This window comes from Anabas testudineus, chromosome 17 (assembly GCF_900324465.2).
Source record: "Anabas testudineus chromosome 17, fAnaTes1.2, whole genome shotgun sequence".
NCBI classification, from domain to species: Eukaryota; Metazoa; Chordata; class Actinopteri; order Anabantiformes; family Anabantidae; genus Anabas; species Anabas testudineus.
Genome location: NC_046626.1, coordinates 1,308,968 through 1,333,204, shown reverse-complemented (window position 1 = coordinate 1,333,204; position 24,237 = coordinate 1,308,968). Strand labels below are relative to the sequence as shown.

Genomic DNA, 24,237 nt, shown 5'->3' with positions numbered 1-24,237 from the left:
TCTCTGTCGTCTGTGTCTCTCCTCTCTGTCGTCTGTCTCTCTCTCCTCTCTGTCGTCTGTATCTCTCTCCTCTCTGTCGTCTGTCTCTCTCCTCTCTGCTCTCTGTCTCTCTCTCCTCTCTGTCGTCTGTGTCTCTCCTCTCTGTCGTCTGTATCTCTCTCCTCTCTGTCGTCTGTATCTCTCCTCTCTGTCGTCTGTATCTCTCCTCTCTGTCTCTCTCCTCTCTGTCGTCTGTGTCTCTCTCCTCTCTGTCGTCTGTATCTCTCCTCTCTGTCGTCTGTCCCTCTCCTCTCTGTCGTCTGTATCTCTCTCCTCTCTGTCGTCTGTCTCTCTCTCCTCTCTGTCGTCTATATCTCTCCTCTCTGTCGTCTGTATCTCTCTCCTCTCTGTCGTCTGTCTCTCTCTCCTCTCTTTCGTCTGTCTCTCTCCTCTCTGTCGTCTCCCTCTCTCCTCTCTGTCGTCTGTATCTCTCTCCTCTCTGTCGTCTGTCTCTCTCTCCTCTCTGTCGTCTGTATCTCTCTCCTCTCTGTCGTCTGTCTCTCTCTCCTCTCTGTCGTCTATATCTCTCCTCTCTGTCGTCTATATCTCTCCTCTCTGTCGTCTGTCTCTCTCCTCTCTGTCGTCTGTCTCTCTCCTCTCTGTCGTCTGTCTCTCTCTCCTCTCTGTCGTCTGTATCTCTCTCCTCTGTCGTCTGTATCTCTCCCTCTCTGTCGTCTGTCTCTCTCTCCTCTCTGTCGTCTATATCTCTCCCTCTCTGTCGTCTGTCTCTCTCTCCTCTCTGTCGTCTGTGTCTCTCCTCTCTGTCGTCTGTATCTCTCTCCTCTCTGTCGTCTGTCTCTCTCTCCTCTCTGTCGTCTGTCTCTCTCTCCTCTCTGTCGTCTGTCTCTCTCTCCTCTCTGTCGTCTATATCTCTCCTCTCTGTCGTCTCTCTCTCTCCTCTCTGTCGTCTGTGTCTCTCCTCTCTGTCGTCTGTATCTCTCTCCTCTCTGTCGTCTGTCTCTCTCTCTCTCTGTCGTCTGTCTCTCCTCTCCTCTCTGTCGTCTGTATCTCTCTCCTCTCTGTCGTCTGTATCTCTCCTCTCTGTCGTCTGTATCTCTCTCCTCTCTGTCGTCTGTCTCTCTCTCCTATCTGTCGTCTGTCTCTCTCTCCTCTCTGTCGTTTGTATCTCTCTCCTCTCAGTCGTCTGTCTCTCTCCTCTCTGTCGTCTGTGTCTCTCCTCTCTGTCGTCTGTCTCTCTCTCCTCTCTGTCGTCTGTCTCTCTCTCTCCTCTCTGTCGTCTGTATCTCTCTCCTCTCTGTCGTCTGTGTCTCTCCTCTCTGTCGTCTGTCTCTCTCTCCTCTCTGTCTCTGGTCTGTCTCTCTCTCCTCTCTGTCGTCTGTATCTCTCTCCTCTCTGTCGTCTGTCTCTCTCTCCTCTCTGTCGTCTGTCTCTCTCTCCCTCTCTGTCGTCTGTGTCTCTCCTCTCTGTCGTCTGTCTCTCTCTCCTCTCTGTCGTCTGTATCTCTCTCCTCTCTGTCGTCTGTCTCTCTCTCCTCTCTGTCGTCTGTCTCTCTCTCCTCTCTGTCGTCTGTCTCTCTCTCCTCTCTGTCGTCTGTCTCTCTCTCCTCTCTGTCGTCTCTCTCTCTCCCTCTCTGTCGTCTGTCTCTCTCTCCTCTCTGTCGTCTGTCTCTCTCTCCTCTCTGTCGTCTGTATCTCTCTCCTCTCTGTCGTCTGTGTCTCTCCTCTCTGTCGTCTGTCTCTCTCTCCTCTCTGTCGTCTGTCTCTCTCTCCTCTCTGTCGTCTGTATCTCTCTCCTCTCTGTCGTCTGTCTCCTCTCTGTCGTCTGTATCTCTCTCCTCTCTGTCGTCTGTCTCTCTCTCCTCTCTGTCGTCTGTCTCTCTCTCCTCTCTGTCGTCTGTATCTCTCTCCTCTCTGTCGTCTGTCTCTCTCTCCTCTCTGTCGTCTGTCTCTCTCTCCTCTCTGTCGTCTGTCTCTCTCTCCTCTCTGTCGTCTGTATCTCTCTCCTCTCTGTCGTCTGTGTCTCTCCTCTCTGTCGTCTCTCTCTCACCTAACGACCCCCTTAAGTGGGTCATTAGGTGTAACACACCTGGTGGAATTGTGAATTGGGCCTGATTTTTCTGGGGATGGCTGAAAGGGAAGCATGATAAACAGACAGGTTATGTCTAAGGCCTCCACCTGTGGGAAGTTTATTTGCACATGCAAAGCTTCCCTCACACCTCTCCCAAACCACTTGTTTTCTCTGTCCAACATCATTGTCCTCAAATGTCAATGTTTTTGCAATGGCACATGGCTTTGTTACCATGCCCCAATTAACACAGATGACAGTTCGGAGCAGCTCTCACCAAGTTATGCAGTGCGGTGGGGTCATTTTCGTGTTCCTTTCAGTCAAGGTTCTTTGGTGAAGTCCTTTGTACAAGAATTGCACTGTACAGTTACAGTGTCTATGGATTCCATTGGCATTAACACACTTCCACTTTGCTAAAGGGTGGACTAAGCTTCAGGTGAACATTCGGTTTTGTTCACATAGTTCATAGTTGATATAGCAGGAGAACAGCGGGGCTTGATGTAGTTTCCTAGTCCCTTAGCCTAAGTCCGGTAGTCTTAGCCTTGTGTTAGGCAGCATCCATCACATTGCAATTTGTACTCTTGTTTGTCAACAGAAATAACAGCTGCCAGTAAGGACTGCAACTAATTGATGTTTTTTTTTATTGATTAATGTAGTGACAACTCCTTATAACATGTTGTTATTAAGTAATGGATATTTTCAGTTAAACTTAGTAAGGATAACATCCATCCATTATCTTAACCGCTTGTTCTCTGAAGGGTTGCAGGAAAGCTGGAGCCTGTCACTGGGCAGGGTACACCATGGACAGGTCAGAATACATACATTACAAGGGTAAGGTTGGAAGGTGAGGGTATTCTAGTCTATTACAGGGCCACACACTCAAGCACAAAATCATTCACACATGCACTTACACTTGTTGGTGTCAGTTATTTTAACTACATCTCTTTGGACTGTTGGAAGGAAACAGAGTACCTGGAAGAAACCCACACAGACATACAGCAGGAAGAACATGCAATAGTGATTTACTGACAGTGCAGCAGTTTACTGATTTTTAATCTCCTATTATCTAATTAGCTTCTTGTTGTTCTTGATTTCTTGCTGCAGCTACCTATCCTGGCCTCCTCCGTTATCAGCCTTTACTTCTTGGAGTTGACAGATCTTTTCCAACCGGTGCATTCAGGGTACAGCTGTAATGACCGCAGTCTGTCTCTGCCCTACATCCTTCCCCGACAGGAAGTCTGTCCACTGCCGCTGCTCTTCAGTTTGGCTTTCGCTGCTCCTGCTGTCACTGTAAGTAAACCTCCACATTCATTCTCTACACTGGACCTGACACTAAAACTTACATGTGGTTGGTTTTAGGGCCTGAGACTGTGATTATGCAGGGGGTGACCCAGCTGGGGTTTGTTTCTGTGAACTAGTGTTGATGAACTGTGTTCTCTTTTGAATAAGGCTAAGGAAGCACTGTTGACTGAGTTTTTACAAAGATGTTTCAGTGGGAAAGCCTTCTTCCCACAGCCACAGTGCAAATTGCTCATTTAAAAATGAAGCCATAATTCTGTGGGAGTCTGGCCATGCTAAGTGTAGTTAGCATTTAATTGAAAAGAGTAATTACTCTTATTTTTTATCATTTCAATTCAGTTTAAGGGTGCTGTTGTGGTAGGCAACAGAACAACACATCTTAATTGTGAATTGTTTCAAATTTCTTGACTGAAATAACATTATTTATGTTTTGGGTAATGATCCCTTAAAGGTATCGTTTGTGATTCTGCTGTTTTCTTAGCACTGAATTCTGAGCACCAACCCTGGATGACCTGGATGACAACAGATTTGAGAAAAATGTTGCTTAATATTTTAAATTTTTCATTGTGGTCCTAGAAATTAATTTAAAATTTAATTGTTATTAAATTGTACAATTCATCTCTATTCCTCTTTTACTACTAGTGTGTTTCTAGCCACCTTGGGCATATACAAGATATTATCACGTATCACATTCAAAAAACTGAATGAAATTGACACAGACTGGCTTATACAAAGCACATGCAAGCCACGACACTGACACAGTTTCTTATCCAACATGCTCAGTTTCTTTTAATTACATACAAACATTCAAATTTTTAGCTTTGCTTTGTGCTGTGAGTGCTCAATCACATCTTACAGTCATCATTATCATTTAGAATTTAAAGCACCATATCTAAATCCATTAATCTTAAGATTTTGTATCCTAGTCCATTTCTGGGAGGAGATACCCCAGGATACTATCCGTCGTCTCATTTGGAGCATGTGGGAGCCATACAAACTACTGAGTGGACTAACCTGCCACATAATGTATTCACTTTGATTTTCAGGGTGTCTTTGAATTCAGTCCTCTGTAGGTTGATAATTTTTTATTTCCGTCAACTGATGTGGCATCCCTTTATTCCTAACATAATAGTCCATATCGGTAATATAGATATGATGATACCATGATTTTTACCCATCTGATGTGTTTTCAAAGTGCTCCTATAATTTTCTTTGAGCAGAATACACACATTATCTATCTATCTATCTATCTATCTATCTATCTATCTATCTATCTATCTATCTATCTATCTATCTATCTATGTCAAAGTATTTGTAGATTTGGATGTTCAGCTATTACGCAGCTAGGAGTGTGTTATTTCCTCTTTAGGTCATTTACAAGTCAGCAGATATAAGGTTGATTGTGTGTTGCATTTGCAACATTTGTTTTTGGTCATTTTTATAAGTCAACAGAGTTGTTATTGGCTATAGACAAACATCATTGGGCTAAAAAATCCAACCAAACCTTTTGGGGGGAAAGAACAAAAAAAAGAACTGATCTGTCCAAATCAACCATTTGGTCCTTTTTGAAAAAGAGATAGCACACTGTAAAGCTGTTAAGTTGACCACGGAAAACGGTGCCAAAATGATGAAAATTGTGTCACTCAAATATATATAAACACCTGACTGTGTCTGGTGAAATAAAAATCTGCACCAGCCTTGTCTTTTTCTCTGTCTAGATCCTGATAGGAGAAGCCATTCTTTACTGCTATCTGTCCAGGAAGTCATCGGCTGCACACACTGAGGCCAACATCAATGCTGCAGGCTGTAATTTTAACTCCTACATTCGCAGGGCTGTACGCTTCATAGGTGGGAGCACACACGCATTATACCCACAGCTGATTATACAGTAGTCATGGTGTTGGTGACTGCAACAAACCATAAATATAAGCAAATAAAACAGCTGGAACAGTAACATAACTCAAAAATATTGGGCAGAGCAGTAAGATTTATTATTTTTCACAGGTGTCCATATCTTTGGCCTGTGTGTGACAGCACTGATAACTGACATTCTCCAGCTGTCTACTGGTCAACACACCCCTTACTGGCTGGATGTGTGCAAACCCAACTTGACCCACATAAACATGTCCACTTGTGATGAAGCTTTTATTCTGGAGGATATCTGCTCTGGCCAGGACATCGGACTCATTAATGCTGGAAGGTAAGTTTTATTTTCAGTTTTAAATTCTTTAGTTCATTTTCCGACGTATGCTCTCTGGCCGCTGGTGGTGGTGCGCTCACCTGTGTGTGAAGCACAACCATGTAGAGACAGAAATTACATACTGGCTTGTAAACTAAGTAAATAATATATTACTATTAAGTTTGTTTAAAAAAAATTAGGTATAGACCTGTTCTATAGGGAAGGTAATCTTAAATTACTTTCTGTTGTCATCTGGCTATATAGTAAATAAAATTTTATAAAATTAACTTGGCCTTTAATATAATGGTAGAGGAAACGCTCGTCTCAGAAATGCCTGGAAAGAATTTTATCACAGCTGGCACAAACATCCTCTTGGACTCATTCATAAACTTAGAATATGATTCTGGAAAGCCTCTCTTGTAAACTACAATGTTACTGGTTAGCAGAGGCACCACAGTGCGATAATTCTTGTTGTGGTTATCAATCTGAAACTGAACTGTGATGGAAGACCCAGCTGCTAACAGCCAATCCAATTCAGTACTCAATATCAATACACTCTGTTAAATAATTTCACCTACTGTATTTAAAAAATGTTAATAAAATACAATTGACTCTCAAATGCGCACTGACTCAGGCTAGGGTGATGAGGCTCACCATTAAGCTACTTTGTGCCACTCAAGGTAATCTGGGTTTTGACAAATGCTAATAGGATTTAAAGCAGGTTATAGATCTATAGGATTTCAGAAAGACCAGAGTCAATGTCAAGACACTGAGGGATGACTTTAATCATCCCCCAGTTATCATATTGTAAATAGAAATTGCTGTTCTAGTGCCTTTTCTTACTTTTTGAGTTTATTTTTCTGTGTGACTCTCTCTTATGATGAACATATTATAATTAGTTTACAATATACATCAGTGTCTGGTCTTAATTTTATGTGAATATCTGCACTGGAAATATATTTAATGAAAAAATTGAAGTTGAATAAATTTTTCCTCAGTGTATACATGCTTATCTTTTCTGGGGCTTTGAGGTCCAGTGCACATTTTTGCATTGTTCAAATATATCTGAGCACCCAGGGTAACATACACAGGATTACCACTGCACAAATGTTCCTTCCCTTTCGATCTTCTATTTATCAATTATTGATCACTGCACCTTTTAACAAATTGTTTCACCATATTAAGTCCCTTTCGGGCTTTCATTGACATATAATTCTAAAAATCTATCTTGCAACAGCAAGCCCAAAGTCAGTGTTGTTCCCATGATACTGCTTTCCCCTGATACAGATTGCGATTTATGAGACCAGCAGTTGCTGCCTGGTCTTTTGTTCTATTGGACTCTATTAAAATCTCTTCACTCTTCTTAACTTTCACTTTTCTACTCATCTTCTCTGCTATTATACTAGCTTTTACTTCCTACTGTATACTAGAGTACACAATCTATCCAATTACCTTTGGACAGTTGGTACCTATCTGCCCCTGTGAATGACATACACATGATCTTAGTTATCACTTATGATGTGAGTGATAACTAGGTTAGATAGATGTTAAATTGATGTTAAATAATAATAATCTTCTGTGCTTATCACACTAAAAAACTGCATCTGTAGTAAGATTAAGTAGTGACATTAGCGCTCTTGACATAGTCTTGCTTGGTTCACATGTGGTGTAAATTGAACTAAAGCCGTTCTATGATGGAGAATGGCCCAAATTTCCTCCTGGATGTTGTGCAGGTCTAATCCACAGCTACAGGAAGTGCCTGCTTGAGGTTACCAGTTAACCAGTTATTTAAAATAAAGTCATGCCTGTATGTGTTTTAGCAGCTCAGAAATATTATGTTTGTTCATATTTGTAACTTTGGTGAAGATCAGATCTACTGCTCTCCATGCTCTGCCTTGTTGACCACAGTGGGGCTCTCACTAACGTCACAAACTTTAATTTAAAGCAGCAAGGGTTTTTTATTATGGTGCAAACCTTGTGTAGGCTTAAATGCACCCATATTGTTATGTTTTTCAATTGGACAATTTTGTGCCTCATTGTTTCTTGCGTTGCCACCCACTAAATTACATGCTTTTGTGAAGTTCACAGAGCAGTTTTCATTAAAAGGCTTCTGACGCTTCCACAGGCAGAAGTTGTACTGAATGTTCTATGCTTTTTACTCAGACTCAGACTGGTGAGATACAGTACACCAAGTTCGTAGTTTGCACAGGGACATTTTCTGGATTATACAAGGCATACTCCATTATCATGAGCGCTCCTGATATCTCTAAACACTATTTCCACTGCATAATTAAAAGATTTAGAGCAACATGCATACATAGATTTGCAAGGTGCTGGCCTGAGTGTCTTTCCCAAGGATACCTGGACATATGGATAGAAGCTGCTGGGGATCCTACCGCAATACTTGATTTCTGGACAAGCTCTCTACCTCCTGACCACAGCTATCCCACATGCAGGCTTTTTTATTTTTTTGGATCACTGCTTGTATTTGTATAACTCTCAAGATCAACTGTGACTTGTGACCAGAAATCATAATATTAAATGGTACTAAAGTTATAACTCTAAATATCACAATATGGTATATGGTATATGTATATACCATACATATACGTATATGCTGATTTATCAGCATATACCTAAGTAATATTTCGGCCATAATGTGATGAATTTCACGTCGGAGGCCTACTTGTGTTGCCCTCACACTGTATTCTTCACTCACTACATTTATTAAACACCTGCTAGAGCTGACACACACACATACACCTGCGAGTTTCCTTGAAAGTCACTTTTTTTTCAAGTGTTGTTGGATATTCAGAAATCTCCTTAGCTGTCTGAATATGATAAGTAGCTCAAAGAACACACTGTCTTTCTTTCTTTACAGGAAGTCTTTCCCCTCCCAGCATGCAACTCTGGCTGCCTTTGCTGCTGTCTACATCTCAGTAAGTTTTTAACATTAGCAGTTACATCTAGAGACCTATAACTGACTATCTCACCTAAAACCCCCCAACCAACATTAAAATACATCTGTATTAAAAGATAAAGATTGGTTCATCATGTGAAACTGTGGATTTCAGATGTACTTCAACACGGTGCTGACAGACTCGGCTAAACTGCTGAAGCCTCTTCTGGTGTTCTCCTTTGTCATGCTGGCCATCCTGGCTGGGTTGACCAGGATCATCCAGTTCAGAAACCATCCTGTCGATGTCTACTGTGGATGGTTATTGGGAGCAGCCATCGCTGTTTATCTGGTAACAATTAACACGTTTAAACCATTTTAATGGATTCTTACTGATGAGCTACACATTATCTGTCACCAAAATTGTTAGGCAGAACATAGGGCCTCAAGGTTTTGATATGTGGTCTGCTACCTCTGTCACAGTGAAGCTTCAAACTAGTTTTAGCTGCTGGAAAATGTGACTCACAGCTTTGCAAGCTCCTGAATCCTTCATCAGCTGAGATAGTGAACATGACAAACAAGTAGGTAGACAGGTGGGAGAGTGGAACAGTTTTCTTTTGAGTGTAGCACTAACCTTTTCTCAGAACTTCCATTTTGAAACTACAGTTTAACAATTAGCTTTGATTATCTCTGACAACAACATGTAAGTTCCTAATAATGGAAAACCAGAAAAGGACATAATAGCACTTGAACAGGATTACTGTGTCTGAGCAGCTATTGAGCTTTGATACAAAAATTGGCCCCTTAAGGCGCCAATTTCAGCAGACCTATGAGTTTACTGCAACTACCTTGTGCAACATAGATCTAATAAACCAGAATGTACAGTGTAGTACAGTGTTAACACCTACTAAATCATGGACTTCAAAGTTAATGTACAAGAATAAAATGTCTTCAGCATGTGTGATCCATCTCCATCAAATGGGAAAAACCTTTTTCTCCATAAACAATCATTGGAATAGGGATGGCTGTAAAACAGTGAATACGTTTTTCTAAGAATCACAGACCTAAAGAAATTGCTCTTTTTTCTATCAGGATTTTATGCTTTAATAACATTTTGAAAGCCTAGACAATCTGTAGGATTTTATTATTTTATCCCATTTATATATGTGGTGAGTCAACAGGAAATCACTTTAGTACACATAGGCCTAAAACAGTGGCACCACAAGTAAGTAAGTATGTTGGTGACAAATAAATGTTGTATTTGACATAAGATTTTTCCTACAGGTTTCTGAAAATTACACATTATTTAGACAGTAATATTGTTACAGGAGGACATGGGGTTCAATGTAGCGTTATGAGCTGTGAGCAGACATGGATGCTCAACTCTGGCGTAGAAACTTGTGGATGTAATACCTCCCACACACGATTACCCTCCAGCCCACACACTCAGATAGACACATTAAGCATGCACACATAGTATGAACTGAACTATAGCAGTTACACGTGTGAGCAGGTATACACACACAGCTCAGTTCAAGTGCCTTCTCTTCCACTTTTGTTGTTCTGCATTTTCCTGTAGGAAGCAAGGCTACAAATATATCTAAGGTTGGAACATCAGCTCTACATCACTGGTGAAGAATCACCAATTACAACAGTTTGAACTAAATGCATTTAATGAGTGCATGTCTGCTATTGTGATATAATTGTTGACCTAAGAAAGTGATCTGGATCTTGATTAAGTCAAGTTTTAAGATTTCTTTCTCTCTATATTTGGTTCTATGCCACAAAGGATTGATGATTACACACATTTGTTCTCTAGGCAATAATTTTGTGCAGTGCATGATTCAGTGAGCTATTTTAAGACACTTTGTTTGGCACTGTACCATCTATCATTAGAGCTGAAATAGAAAAATAGATAAGCCTCCCCTTGTTTCTGTGCTAAAATACAAGCAGAAGATTGCTGGTCAAGGTCAAGGTTTTTATACTGTTGCATAGGCTAATCTATAATATTAAATCATATTTTATAAACTCCCTCTATGTTTTATTATCAGGCTCAATGCCTGTTAACCATATGTGCACCAACTACATAAAAATGGCCTCACCTTCATGACTAGCACTGGCTGTGGAACCTTACTCTTGGAGAAGTGCTTGATTATCTTTGATTCAGGTTGCAGCTCAAACCCTGTCTCTCTCCCCGTGTTTCCTATCTTCCTCTCTACTTTTAAAACTATCCAATAAAGGGTAACAAAGATCTTTGTGGCTAGAACCATGGTGTGAATGACATTCAGTCTATGATCCTGATTGCTTTAGACATTGCTGGGCTTTGACTGACAAACCTCTTCAGAGTCAGTGCAGACCAGAGTGGTGTTTCCCATATTTGAAATGGGGAATCGGAGGGTGTGCTCTAATTAACAAGGTATCACACTGCTCAGTCTCCCTGAGAAAGCATGAAGCTGAGTACTGTTGTCATGCAGTTTCTGTCCTGACAGTGGAACAGTGGACTAACTCTTTATCCTTGCAGTATTAGAGTACTTGAGGGGTCATGGGTGTTCATCCAGTCTACATGTGTCTCGTGGTGAGTACTGTAGGTGCTGGGGCCATTGTGACTAGCCATTTGGTCTTTTGTATAACCAGACTGAGAGCCATGATAGTATTCTTGGCATAAAGTCAACCTTATCGTGAGTGGTGGGTTGCTCTCTTTTGGTTGACAGAGTCATTGTCCCAAGTGAAAGAGTTTTGTTCATTAGTGAGGGTAAAATGGAGTATGAGATTGACAGTTGGATTGGTGAAGCATTAGCAGTTATGCAAACATTGTACTGAACTGTGGGAACAAGCTCCCTTTTGACTAGTGACCAAAAGCCTCCAGGTTGTCACCATTGGAGGTGGAGATTTTCTCGACAAGTGGTAACACCTCAGGATCTCATTGGCAGAGCTAGAAAACATTGCTGACTACTGACTACCTTGTGAAACCTGTTGCCACTGTGACCTGACTCTGGATAAGTGATAGAAAATGAATTTATTAAGTTTAGGATCTGACTCAGAAACCTTGTGTAATAATGAGTCCACTATATAGGATACATTGTGCCGTACTCTTATTCATACCACAAAATGCTAAATAATTGATGATTTTTAGTGCAACCACATTATTTGCTGTAAAGTTTAAAATTTACCAATAACTAGTAAATTTGATTAATTTCGTAATTTGTATTGTATTTAAACTTCTTTTGGTAATAATTGTATACTTGTTTCCAACCTCCAGTGAAATCAATCCAGTATAAAAAAAAGTCTTGGTAAAAGCTTTTGTTGTTGGTCTAAGGAGCTAAAATGGCTGCCACCTAAAACTGGATTTGCCATACTCTGTTTTACGCTTTGTCCTATGTCTTTGCTGTAAGCTCCTCTGTATCACACTGTGTGTGTGTGTGTGTGTGTGTGTGTGTGTGTGTGTGTGTGTGTGTGTGTGTGTGTGTGTGTGTGTGTGTGATTGTGTGTGTGATTGTGTGTGTGTTTGCATGCATGCAGGGTGTGTACGCAGTGGGAAATTTCCAGCCTAGTGAAGATCGGTCCAGAAGTCGACCACCTCCTCCCATCCTGAGAGAGCCCCCCCTCTCCTCCCTACCTAATGTCAGCCAAACAGCAGTTAGCAATAGCCACCAAGGTAAAAACATGCCTGCCTGTCTCTTCGAATAACAGATTAAACCACCACCCTGATATGTATATATACAGAGCATATTACAAAAACATCATACAGTAACTCTCATATAACCAGAAGATCATGTAGTTTTTTTTTTCTCAGTCCCAAGTGTCTGACTTTGAGCACATAAACAAGTTAATCAGGTGTTAATATATGTTCTGGTGTCATTAAAAACATAGATAGGCTGATTGGCAAACCTAGAAATGGCAGCTGGTTAGTGTAGTGGTAACATCACCGCCTTCTATGTGGGAGACTGGGGTTTAAATCCCAGCTGTGGTCTACCTCCAGTAGAGGTCCTTCGACAAGACCTGCTTATGCTTACCCTGCCTACCCTTGTAAGTCGCTTTGGATAAAAGCGTCTGCCAAATGTGGAAATGTGATTTTTGTTTACACAGCTTTTTAAGGGTAATCCCAATCCTAGAAACCCTTGTTTTATATCTGATCCTAACGACACCCAACAAGCTTTTGTTGTGTATTTCTTTTTAGAAAATCCAACCTTCAGTGAGGACACTAACGTAACCTTTTATTCATTTGACATTAACAGTGTGATTTCTCCTTGTTGTTCTCTGATAGGCCACCACACTTTGGCTCCCAGCCAACCAGAGCCGATTATCACAAGAACCTCTTCCCACACTTTGTCCCCCGACCAAACAAGGCCCATCCTGACTCGAAGCGCCTCCTACCGAGAGCCTTCTCTGACCAGTATGAAGAGAGCAAGCGCTGAGGTGGAAGTGCTGACTCCACCCAGTCCCCTAGGCAACCGTGATAACATGATGACCTTTAGTAGCAGCACTTTGCCAAGGTATAGTCACTTAAGAATATATACCCCTTTTTTCTGCATTGTAAATTAAAGTTTTACCACCAATCGAAACACAATAACCAATAATGATAAAGTCAAAATATTTTTGAGGAGTTTTTGAAAACTTATTAAAAATCAAAAACTCAAATCTCTCTTTACTGTACAAGTATTTATTCCCTTAATTCAGTACCACACTAAAGACCCCTTTCCACACAGGCCATCTTTAGGTCTTTCCACAGATATTCTATGGGACTCTGGGATTTGGCTGGGATCGTCAGAGACTTGTCCTAAGGTCACTCTATCATTGTCTTGTCTGTGTGGGTTAGGTTATTGTGGCTGCTTGTGGAGCAGCCTCACCACCGTAGGGATATATTAATTGATAAAGACTAATGCCTGGTGCTTGCCATACACAGTGCTTAAAGTTCTGCCTATAATTTTTTTCCAATCAGGCCAGGCAGTAATTTTCTTCATGCTCTCACACAGAGTAAACACACTTAAAAGTAATTTGGCAGACTCCAAACAGGCTGTGTCTGTCCATCCAACCATTCTACCATAAATGCCTGATTGATGGAGTCCTACTGATATCTTTGTACTTCTGCCAGGTTGTCCTATCTCTGCAGAGGCCACCTGAGGCTCTGTTAGAGTGACCATTGGGATTTTGGTGACTTCCTTCAACAAGGCCCCTTTTGTCCAGTTATTCTGTGTGGTTTAATGGCAAACTCTAGGAAGAGTCCTGATGGTTGTAAACATCTTCCATTTTACAATTATTGAGGTTACTGTGGAACTCCAGAGCTTTGATGCTGAAGCTGGGAGCCATTGAAAGCCTGTGCAGAGACACAGTATAAAAGATAAACTTTATTAATCCTTAAAGGGAAATGTAGGAACAGAGGTGTAACGTGTCCTTTTTACCTCAAAAAATGCATGAGACTGCATGAGAAATGCTGCATTGTTTTATCATCTGCAGAGGTTTGGACTTAATTGCGTACTTAATAACGTGCAATCTTGGTTACACCTACAAAAGACAGTTTGAACTGATCTACGAAGGGTGAGCACTGAGGACTGCGTCTTTCAAATAAGCAAAATAGTGCACACTGTGGTTTTTGCAACTTTGTGTTAAAAACATAAAATATCCAAAGTGTGGCATTCTTGAATAAGTTTGCAGATGCAAGAAAATGTAAATAGATAAACTGAGGACAAACAGGGGTTACGATTCTGTATATGTCAATATATTGTGATACTATGTGCAAGGTGATATATTGTGCCTTTTAAAGTTGAATTTTAGAAACACTGTCGTAATATAAGGAACACATCAAATGCATAATATCTGAAAAAAAAAAGTTAACTTTATTTGTAGAGTTGGGCTTTATACAAAACACAAATGAATCAGTGTCGGCCACAAACCTTCATGTGAAAAAAGTAGGCATTTTAGAATCAACACAGTACCACAAAATTTTGTACAGCAATACTTAAGTGTATTGATATTTACTCACACCCCTAATTCCAATTAGGTGAGTGGCTTCTTTTTTTGGTAGCTCAGCATCATGTATTGTGATGCTAAACCTGACACCAGTCTTACTCTAACCCTAACCAGTTAGCTATGCCAACTCATCCCAGTGCGTATTGACCCTAGAGACTCTCCCTTGACTGTGTCTTCTCCAACGCATCATCACACCAAGATGTTGCTTGCAGGACACAGAATGTGTTTGACCATTCTAAAGAGCATGAATTAGTACATAAATTAGTTTGTTTTCTGCATGACACTATTGTCATTACTCCAGGTCCCACGGGGGCTCCTCATTGGAGGAGGGTCGCATTCCCCGACGGCACGCTTCCATCCACGCATCAATGGACTCAACTCGATCCAAGCAGCTCCTCAGCCAGTGGAAGAATAAGAATGACAACAGGAAGCTGTCCCTGCAGGTGATGGATGGAATAAGACCAGCTTCCTCCTCATCTCCTCAGAGGAACATGGAACTGCGCTGTTCTTCTGAAGTTTCTGCCATGGCCCTGGAGGCAGAGCTTCGTGGTGGAACCCATCTGCCTTTAGTTACTGCCCAGGAAGCAGAGCTGCGTGCTGGGGCCCACATCCCAGTTCAGTATATGAAGCTAGCAGCTAGCTCTGTTCCCATGGTCAGTCATAATCACATGGCCCATAATGGCAGCACTGGAATGACTGGAGGGGCAAGAGTGTCTATCCAATCCCGGCCTGGATCCTCCCAGTTGGTTCACATACCTGAGGAGGAGAACCCCAACAGCAAGGATCAGGAGAGTGAGTCTGAGGACAGCATTATGGATGGGGGCGGCTCAGTGAGGGAAAAGTGGCTGAGAGTGGCAGAGAAGACCACCATACCTTGCAGGCCACTAAGTGCTGGAGGACAGCCTCGTCTTATGCAGGTTAATCATTCTTTTCTTTATGTTATTGTAGTTTTTCTTTCCCATCTATCTATCTCTAAAACAACAGCAATTCCAAATATTGGTCAAATGAAGCAGACTCTGAGCCCCACTATGTGATGACTACAGTGAAGGTTATCATCATCAGAGAATACAGAAACACATTTTTTGTGGTAAATTGGATTTTTTGGACATTATTTGATTAGAAAATGGCCATTAATGAATAATCACCTGTTGGGTTGCAGTTAGTTATGGTAGGTCCTCTCTGTGGTTTTGGTAAATGTTAATGACAACAAGGAAGCTAAGATAGTATAATAATAATAGTTATTGTATTCTGTATTTTTGTACTCTGTTCTTGATTTATTCTGTTCTGGTGTTTTTGACTTGTCATTCTTGCTCTGCTGCTGTCACACTTAAATTTCCACCATGGGGGATCGATAAAGTGTTATTAATCAATTACAGTAAACAAAAGACAACCAGTCTCAGCGTCTGGCTGTTGCTCCACAACTGCTACCTATCTTTCTCTGACACATGGACACATGTCATGGCATTCAGCAAACGCTGTTGCTAATCAGTACAGGAAATCTTTCAGTATTTACTGGTAAAAAAAACATCTGTATTCAAAGCAGGCACTGTCCTTTATAAAGTTCACCACTTTTGTGTTGATTGTGTTCACAGTATGTTTAATTACAGTACTGCTTTTCCTAAAACATTACCACTGGTGTTACAGCAGTGCTTTCTAATCTGACACTCAGATCTCAGCTATTGTTACCCAAGCAGCTGCTTCTGTTAAATATATTAGTTTGACGCTATATAAGGCAGCAAGATTAAAATTGGCTAACAATTTGCAGTCTTTCTCCTCTTCCAGGTGATAGCCTTATCCAAACAGCAGGGTCTGCTTCACTCTCCTCGGTCGGAGGACGGTGGTAGCACTGTCAGTTGCACTGGATCCATCAGGTACCGTGCCCTAACAGATCAAGACCCATCACCACCCGCTTCCACCACTGGAGCAATAGGAGGAGGTCTGTATTGATAATGTAATATATATTATATATATGGTGTGTGATAGAGCAATGAAACTGAATCAATCCTGAGAATTATTACAAAACATGAATCAGTTGACCCAGCCACGGGGATAACTGTCAGATTTTACTGCACTTTGAATTGTGTTACTGAATGTTTTCAGTGGAAAAATGCTCCAAGAGCTTAATATGAAGAGGCACTGTCAATGACCTCTGTGATGCAGACTCACTGAAAACCATTAGCACACCCAAACTCCCTATTCCTGTCTTAGCTGATACAGTGAAGACGAGGATGCAGATGACGAAAATTCATGGGTCTTGTTCTTCTAGGAGGAGGATTAGAACGAACTGGCAGTATTGTTCGTGTTGAAGCCCATCCAGAGTCCAGATCCAACAAGCCAATAGTGAAACCTCCCAGCACAGACGGAAGTGGCTCCTGGCGGTGGAAACCACCAGAACAACGAGCATCTCTCCGACAGTCAACTTTCACTCTCAATGACCTGAACAGACACACTGACAGCTGTGATTCACTAAGGGATGGAGGGTCAGTGGATGGGCGGAGGAGTGTGACAGGGACTGAAACTGAAAGTGATGGGGGAGGAGATGTAGGGGGAGGAGGAACAGCAGCAGCAGGAGGAGGAGGAGGTGGATATATAAACCACCCACATGTTGTACACCCGTTACATCCCTTACACCCCAATAACCCCAACAACTTCCAAAATCCAAATTTTAATCTCAATAATCCCAGCTTTAACAATGCTCAGCCTAACTACATCCCAAACTCTGTCAACTCCAATATGCCCTTCACCCCTACTGCCACCTTTGCACCTCCCTTCCACCCCCACCCTCAGACGGTCACCACTATCAGGGTGACCCCAGTGGAAGGAACAGCTGCCAGCAGCGATGGTGGCTCTGACTGCCAGTCAGTGGCCTCATCCAGCCGAGAGTCCACCTTAAGGAGGAAGAGCGGCTCCAATATCATCCATGTCCCCGATCGAGTGCCCACCCCTGACCTTCACAACAACCATCGCCTAATTGATGATGGTAACCGCATTGACAACGAGAGCAGCAACCGTTTCCATGAAAACCTCAGAAGTTTTCAAGAAAACCCAGTTCTACACAATCACCCCAACCACCCCAACAGGCAGTTGCAAGGGATATTTGGCCGTCCCAGCCCAACCCCACCCCCAACCTTACCCCGTCCCATCCTGACTCACACTCCACCTCCTACTCTGGGACTGGCCTATAAAGAATGACAAATTTAGTGTTGAGTCCATCCATCTACACCCATGATAAAATGAGTTCTTGTTGACTACAACAAAACTGTGGTGGAGATGCTGCTTGGGCCAACACTCAGAATTTAAGTTTGGGCTAAAGTGATAGGGGTTCAGTGCACCACCCAGTTCTACCTGGTGTCAACAGGTGTCAAGTCAAGAAACTCAATTAGAGTACACGACAATGTCAATTATGTCTCCTATGATCCCAGCTGGTTTTGCACTCAACAGCTGAATATTGTTTCTTGGTAGAAGAGGTACTGTAGGCTTAGCAAAATCTATTAGCAATTGGTTTAACATCCACTTTGGGTCACCAGCAATAGACAGTACAAACACAATAAGCCCTGCTGTAATCTCCAGCTGGCCAATAAGAACGGACTGAAGTCATATTTATGTATATTAGGGTGTGTTTGATTCGGCAGTTTTCCTTGTGGGGTTTTTAAAGTTGGACTGCTGGATAATCCAGATATTTTTTTGTAAATCTAACAAATTGAGTGCACTTGCTTCATAGGGACTATGATAATGGGCTAAATACACTGCTGACCCTTTGACTTGCTCAGAAAGAGACTCCAGCCTCCTTGTGTCTGTCCCATAGCTCGCTGCCAGAGTGGATAGATTCAGCGTAATGACTTTACCCACCCCTTGTCCTTTTGACTGCTAGGTGAGCTGTGAATAGCGTGCATTTATACATATATTCTCAGCTTTCATCCTGTTGTCAGACAGAGGTAACGTATTGTTATATAAACTTTACAGTGTAACCACATGCCATTAGATGGAATTTGCATTCAAAGCCCTTAACTGTGCTGTGTTTATACATATATGAGTGGGTGGCCACAGTGGAAATTATATTTACAATATTGTCAGGGCTACTAGGAGTCCCTTTTGGGCAATAACAGTATCTCTTATTTTCATGGTGGTGTTGTGTTTATCATGGGACATATGTTGTTCTTAAATATAGATTTTCTTAATGATGAGCAGTAATTAAATTATCCTGACTGTGTAGTGGCTGTACTGTATATTCCCATTTGCAGCATGTTAATCATTTGATCAAATTCAGACCATATTCAAGTCCCGATACTGAAGAAAGTGAATTATCATTTTTTTATTTGTTTTATGTGATTATTATTATTATTTGTCTGTTTGTTTATTTTAAAACTCGCATATTTATAGTTTTAGTTAGGGCCACTATTAAGAAAAATAATCTAAATTCCACATTGTGGCATTTTGAGAAAAAGAAATGTTATGAGACAATGTTATAGATGTATGAAAAATTTTCATATTATGTGATTATTGGATTTTGGAGACTGCAAAATGCAGACTATTACAAAAATACAATGTAATCGGCAAAAATCCCATGATATGTTCTTCTCAGGTCATGTAATTCTTTATCATTATTATTCTTTTTCAGCTTTTTTTTTTGGCTTTTAACTAGTTTTGAAAAGTCTTAGAAAAACACAGTCGTAATTTTATGACAAAGTTATAACAATACATGGAGGATGCTGAGCAAACCAAAGGCATAATTTAACATTAACAAAGTGTAATTTTTAGCATACGTACAACATTATATAGTCATTACAGTATACAACAAGTTAGCTATTTTGAGAAATATTTAAGCTTATTCTTAATAATTTTAAAACATTTTAAAATACATACAAACAATACAGTTTAGAAGAATTATTATAAGAGAAGAGTTGCAATTTTGATTTATATGATAATTATATGATAATTTATAATAATAATGTGTCACTTTACAAGAAGAATAACATTACAAATGAAATATTCCTACTAATAATATAACTACAAGAAAAAAATGACTATAAGAAAAGATAAAGTTACAAGTGTAACGTTCTGTAAAAATGATGAGAAATGGCAGAATTTCAAGAGACCCTACACATTTAGTTATATTTTGAGAGCAAAATGTTGATGCCTGTACGTTTTGCCTTTTCTAGCTCACTGAAATCTATAACAGATCAACTCTGACCCCCAGTTTGGCTCTTAGATTGACAGTTCTCTATTTACTCCAAGAGAATATGAAATAATGATTTTACATTTTTGTCCTTAAAATATAATGTTTTTCTACAAAAATTACATTGTAAATTATTTTCTCATAAAATTGTCATTTTAATTGAAATATTAGAATTTGTGAAACTCATAATCAATTAGTTATTAATACTATTATCAACTGTTCTTATAATAAAAAATTAAACCTCAAAATCATTTCACATTAATACTGGCTCTGTTACTTTCTGTAATTCTGCTGATTTTTTGTACTGTAAAACTAATTAGCATTGCTTTAGTATTTTGTAGTTCATAAAGTAGAAAGTATTCTCTTTTGACCTTTTTTAATAGTAAACTTCACCAATTAGAAAACACAAATTCTATCAACCATTCAAACAACATGACTTCATTACTTCTCTTCTTCGCCTAGTGTTTACATTGTCTCTTTAACTTAGCGCACAAGTGCCATCAGACAAGTCATGTGGCTGTGGGCTAGTCACATTGATATGCTGTGTTAGTGCAGGCCTCTGTGGAGTTGAGCAGGCAGTGTTTTGATGGAAAACTGTCTGAGAACACAAACATCCTCATGTTTGGGTCACATAGAATTTAAAAAAGCACAATTACTGCAGTTTGACTCCAAATGGCACCTGAGCACAGTGGGTATTATAGAGGGTGCTGTGTACAAGCTCCCACTTCTGGTTAGATTTCTTTTTGTTTATTGCATTTATGGTGCGGTACCATGGTGATGACGAGGATGCTACTAATGGCACTGTAAAACAGTCACAGCTGCGTGCTGAGAGGTTGTTAGTGGAATAAACAGTCAGCAAGTGATATATATTTGATTATTCTAGCATTTATTTATGATAAGGTCTATTCTAATTAAACAGGCAGGTATTTTGAGAGCATAAAGTGGATTTTGACAAATGCTTTTTAATTGTTTTCAGCTCATATGTGAGCTTTTTAGCATATTTCAGGTCATGATATTTGTTAATGTGCTTGTTTTTCTACCTAATGATGGAGAGTGGACACAGTTGTTTTGTGCTTCTTTGGTTTTGTAGCTGTTTTATTATATTCTACATATATTTTAGTAGTAAGTTTGGAACAAACAGTCGAATGGTGGTATGAGCTTCATTATCATTTAACCTGTGATAAAGGCATTGTGGATTCATTTTAAAGCTGAAGGAGTAATGGGTGTGGTGCACACTGTTCACTGTAAACAAGCAACTTAGAGGCAGGGTAATGTGCATGCCTTTTATTAAGTCTCAATCATTTTGGACCTGACAGTCAACATGTGTAAACAGCTCTATACCTAATTCGGGAGATGATTATATTTTTGATGTTAGTAAACATTATGTTTGAGATCATTTTATATTTAGGTTATTCTTTCTCATCATTTGCCTTCAGGTACTTAATACATGCATGCCAACATCTTTGTCATTAGCTGAGGCTGAATAAATCATTTTAAAGAAGCAAGTTCTATCTAATATCTTAACAGGCTCTGTGAGAACCTCGACATCTACTGCATAAGATTATCTTGACAGTCATTGTGTCTGACATTTAAATCACAATTTTGATCAGAAAAAAAATGAATGTGGTATTTTCATAAAATGGTTTAGTCTTAGCTGCAGCCTCGTCTCAGCAGATGTGTAGAGGAAGCACAAATAGGCAGTAGTTCATTATATGAACGTGAACAGCCATGGACAGGTGGATGTACTGTATGCATTTGCTTTCTAATACATACATACTGAACATTCCTATCATCAACAACATCATCAGAACGTCTTTATTTAATAGTTTTAGTCATATACAGAGAGACAGAAACCACCCCCTAACTAAAGCTGCTTAACCTGCCTTGTAGATCTTTTCTCATGACATATGCATGTAAATTGCAGAACACATGATATGTGGAGGAATGTAAGAAATATATCCATAAAAGCTCTATAGGTTTCATCCAGACCAGTGCTTTCATACATGTACTGAATGAAGATTATTTTCATTGCATGTTAGGAGAGTTCAGGTACATTACATGAATTTCAGTAAAACTGTGTTTAACATGAATGCTGTGATACCACAAAACATTCCATAATTCCATGTACACATAAACATGTTTTATATGTGTGGAGTCCTTAAGACAGAGAGGTGTATTTTGGTATGGTAGATTTTGTGGAGCAAAGAATGTAATGTAGTGTGATGTAAAAGGAATGTCAGAGCATTATAACTCCAGTGAAATACTTTATATGTTGCCCATGATCTTGTACACATTTCAAAGTTGACATTTCAGTATAGTGTCCTTTTAGCATGATCGACATGTAAAGGAACATATCAGAACTGGCATACAATTGGCCTGAGCCGTGTTAGCTATGCTGAAGTGGAAGTGAGACAGAATACGGATGTTTTTGCAAAGAGACCTGTGGATTCTACTTTATAATATATATAAGGGGAAATGTACAATCAGTAGTATTGTGTGTCCAAATACGTTTCTGGACACCAAAATCAAATTGTGCCAACTTTCAAGTGCAGTTCTCACATTGCCACTCCCCTTTAATGTGTAGTCTGCCCAGATCAGTGCACGTAATGTCATGGTGAACCCAGGAATTAGCATTTTGCTGGCAGAATGTCACTGCGCCTGATCATTAGTGTCACGAGAGAAAAGCCTACTAGCTGCAATCAGGGCCTAGATTTGATTTAAGGAGAGAACCCCCTTCCTTATGCAGCTTTGGACTGTACAGTAATAAGAAGTTTTAATATATAAAAATATATTTAAAAGTTTATGACATTAAACAGGATCCCATTTCAACTTCTTTAAATGACTTGATAATCCAGAGGTTTCACTGACGTTTAAACACCACTGCGTATAATTTGCTATTTGGAGGGAAATAGCATATGGAAGATATATTTTATTTAGACATTTTATACAGTTTCCTCCCCACTTAATGACAAAGAGCAGATTTTACACAGCTAAAAAGTATATTGCTGAAGTTCTACACGCAAACTATTTGCAGCCTAAACAAAAATACAACTTTCTGTACATATTATTATGTCTATAAAACAGGTTGAGTGAGTGGAGTTTGGACAGCTACTGGTGATAAACTAGTTCAAATGTGGGTACCTGGGTTAGTGGCTATGCTTGCAGCTGCACAGCCGGCCTTCATACTACCTATTGTTACACAATGAATGGCCTGCTGGTTGCACACATATTTAACCAGCAGCTGACAGTTTATTAGATTGACCGAATGTGAATCATCCACAGATTGCTATTTAATAACGGTGACATATTTATAATAATCTGTGGTATTTAGTCCTTTTTCTGTTATGAAATCTTTATGGATCTGATACAGTATGTAGATATTTTTGATTAGCGTCTGTGAAAGAGAAGATTTTTTATATCTGCTTGTCAAATTTGTTGGTGACTGCCATGGCAACCATCTCTGTATATGCTGGTTGTTATACTGTACTTTACTGAACATATACTGATGTTGGAAATCTGGAATATTCTGCAACTGCTGCTTGAGGATCCTGAAAGTTGTCAAATATGATTGATCCTTTTCTAATGCAAGTCAGTTAAGAAGCCAGCTGCTGGATTTCAGAGCAGAGAGACCAAACAGACCTTTCTCGACTCACCGCTGTTGCCTCACATTTGATAAGTACAGATTAGCACAGGTGTACACGCTTCAACCAACCCAGACTGCTTGCTGAATCTTGGAATAAGATCTATGAAACAAATGTCCAGTAGGATCCAAAATGAGCGGTTACAAAATATTCAAGCGAACTGATTGAATGATACTATAAAGTGGTCTTTTTGGATACTAGTTGTTAAGGTTTGTTTTGTTTTTTCAGATTGCTGATTTCTATTGGTTAAGACATGAGCTACTAGCTGTTTATAATGTTCGGTTTGCTGTTTCTATCGCTGTAAATAGACATTTGTATCTTTATACTCATCACTATTTACTGGATGTGAACCCAAAGTGATGGTTTGGGTTGTTAGCTCGGTGGAAAATGCTAATGTTTAGCATAGGCTAGCAGATTTTCAGCCAGACCTGGAGTCAGTCAACAAATCCACCTGCTCGCCACCTGAACACTTGTGGTGTTCAGTCTACAGCCGACTGATGTTGATGTGCTTTTTTAGTTGGTTAAGTTTCCTGTCTCCTTTCTGTAAATACATGAAAGCACATTTCTGTGTTTCCGTGGATTGAACCCAGGCAGTTGAATAAAAAATCCCTTTCTGTGATGTGAAAACTTTAGAATACTTAAAGCAAGACTATGTAACTTTTGCACCATGGTACATGATGTACCAAGGCTGGTTGTTGACTTGCTCCTCCATTTGTCACTTTGTTTTCCACCTGTTGACCCTGAACTTATTTTTTCTTACCTGTAACACTCGGGGCTTCAGTCGGCAGTGGCTCTAGTTCTCCTGTAATAAGGAACCCCCACTGGTGTCTCACCTTTTACTTCACACCTTGTTGCCTGGCAGTATTTCTCAGCTGGCACATCCACAAGGCGGTCATACGCAACCAAAATAAGAGTGCAATGTTTTTACTTGTTCGAGATCAGATTCGATTCATTTATTCATTTAGTTTGTTTTTATGAGAAAAAACTTTTGGAGGAGTTACATAGTTTTGCTTTA

General features: G+C 40.1%; 1 protein-coding gene across 1 annotated transcript in view; it reads left to right on the top strand.

The window, feature by feature from the left end:
* LOC113171426 (phospholipid phosphatase-related protein type 4-like) overlaps nt 1–19,206 on the top strand; it is a 29,246-nt gene extending 10,040 nt beyond the window's left edge. The window contains exons 2-11 of the mRNA XM_026373763.1: nt 3,169–3,354; nt 5,082–5,211; nt 5,368–5,563; nt 8,424–8,481; nt 8,617–8,790; nt 11,958–12,093; nt 12,703–12,931; nt 14,707–15,322; nt 16,188–16,341; nt 16,672–19,206. Coding sequence (XP_026229548.1) covers nt 3,169–3,354; nt 5,082–5,211; nt 5,368–5,563; nt 8,424–8,481; nt 8,617–8,790; nt 11,958–12,093; nt 12,703–12,931; nt 14,707–15,322; nt 16,188–16,341; nt 16,672–17,597 — 2,805 coding nt within the window. The 3' untranslated portion in view covers nt 17,598–19,206. The remainder of the gene's footprint in view (nt 1–3,168; nt 3,355–5,081; nt 5,212–5,367; nt 5,564–8,423; nt 8,482–8,616; nt 8,791–11,957; nt 12,094–12,702; nt 12,932–14,706; nt 15,323–16,187; nt 16,342–16,671) is intronic.
* The last annotated feature ends 5,031 nt before the right edge of the window (nt 19,207–24,237 follow it).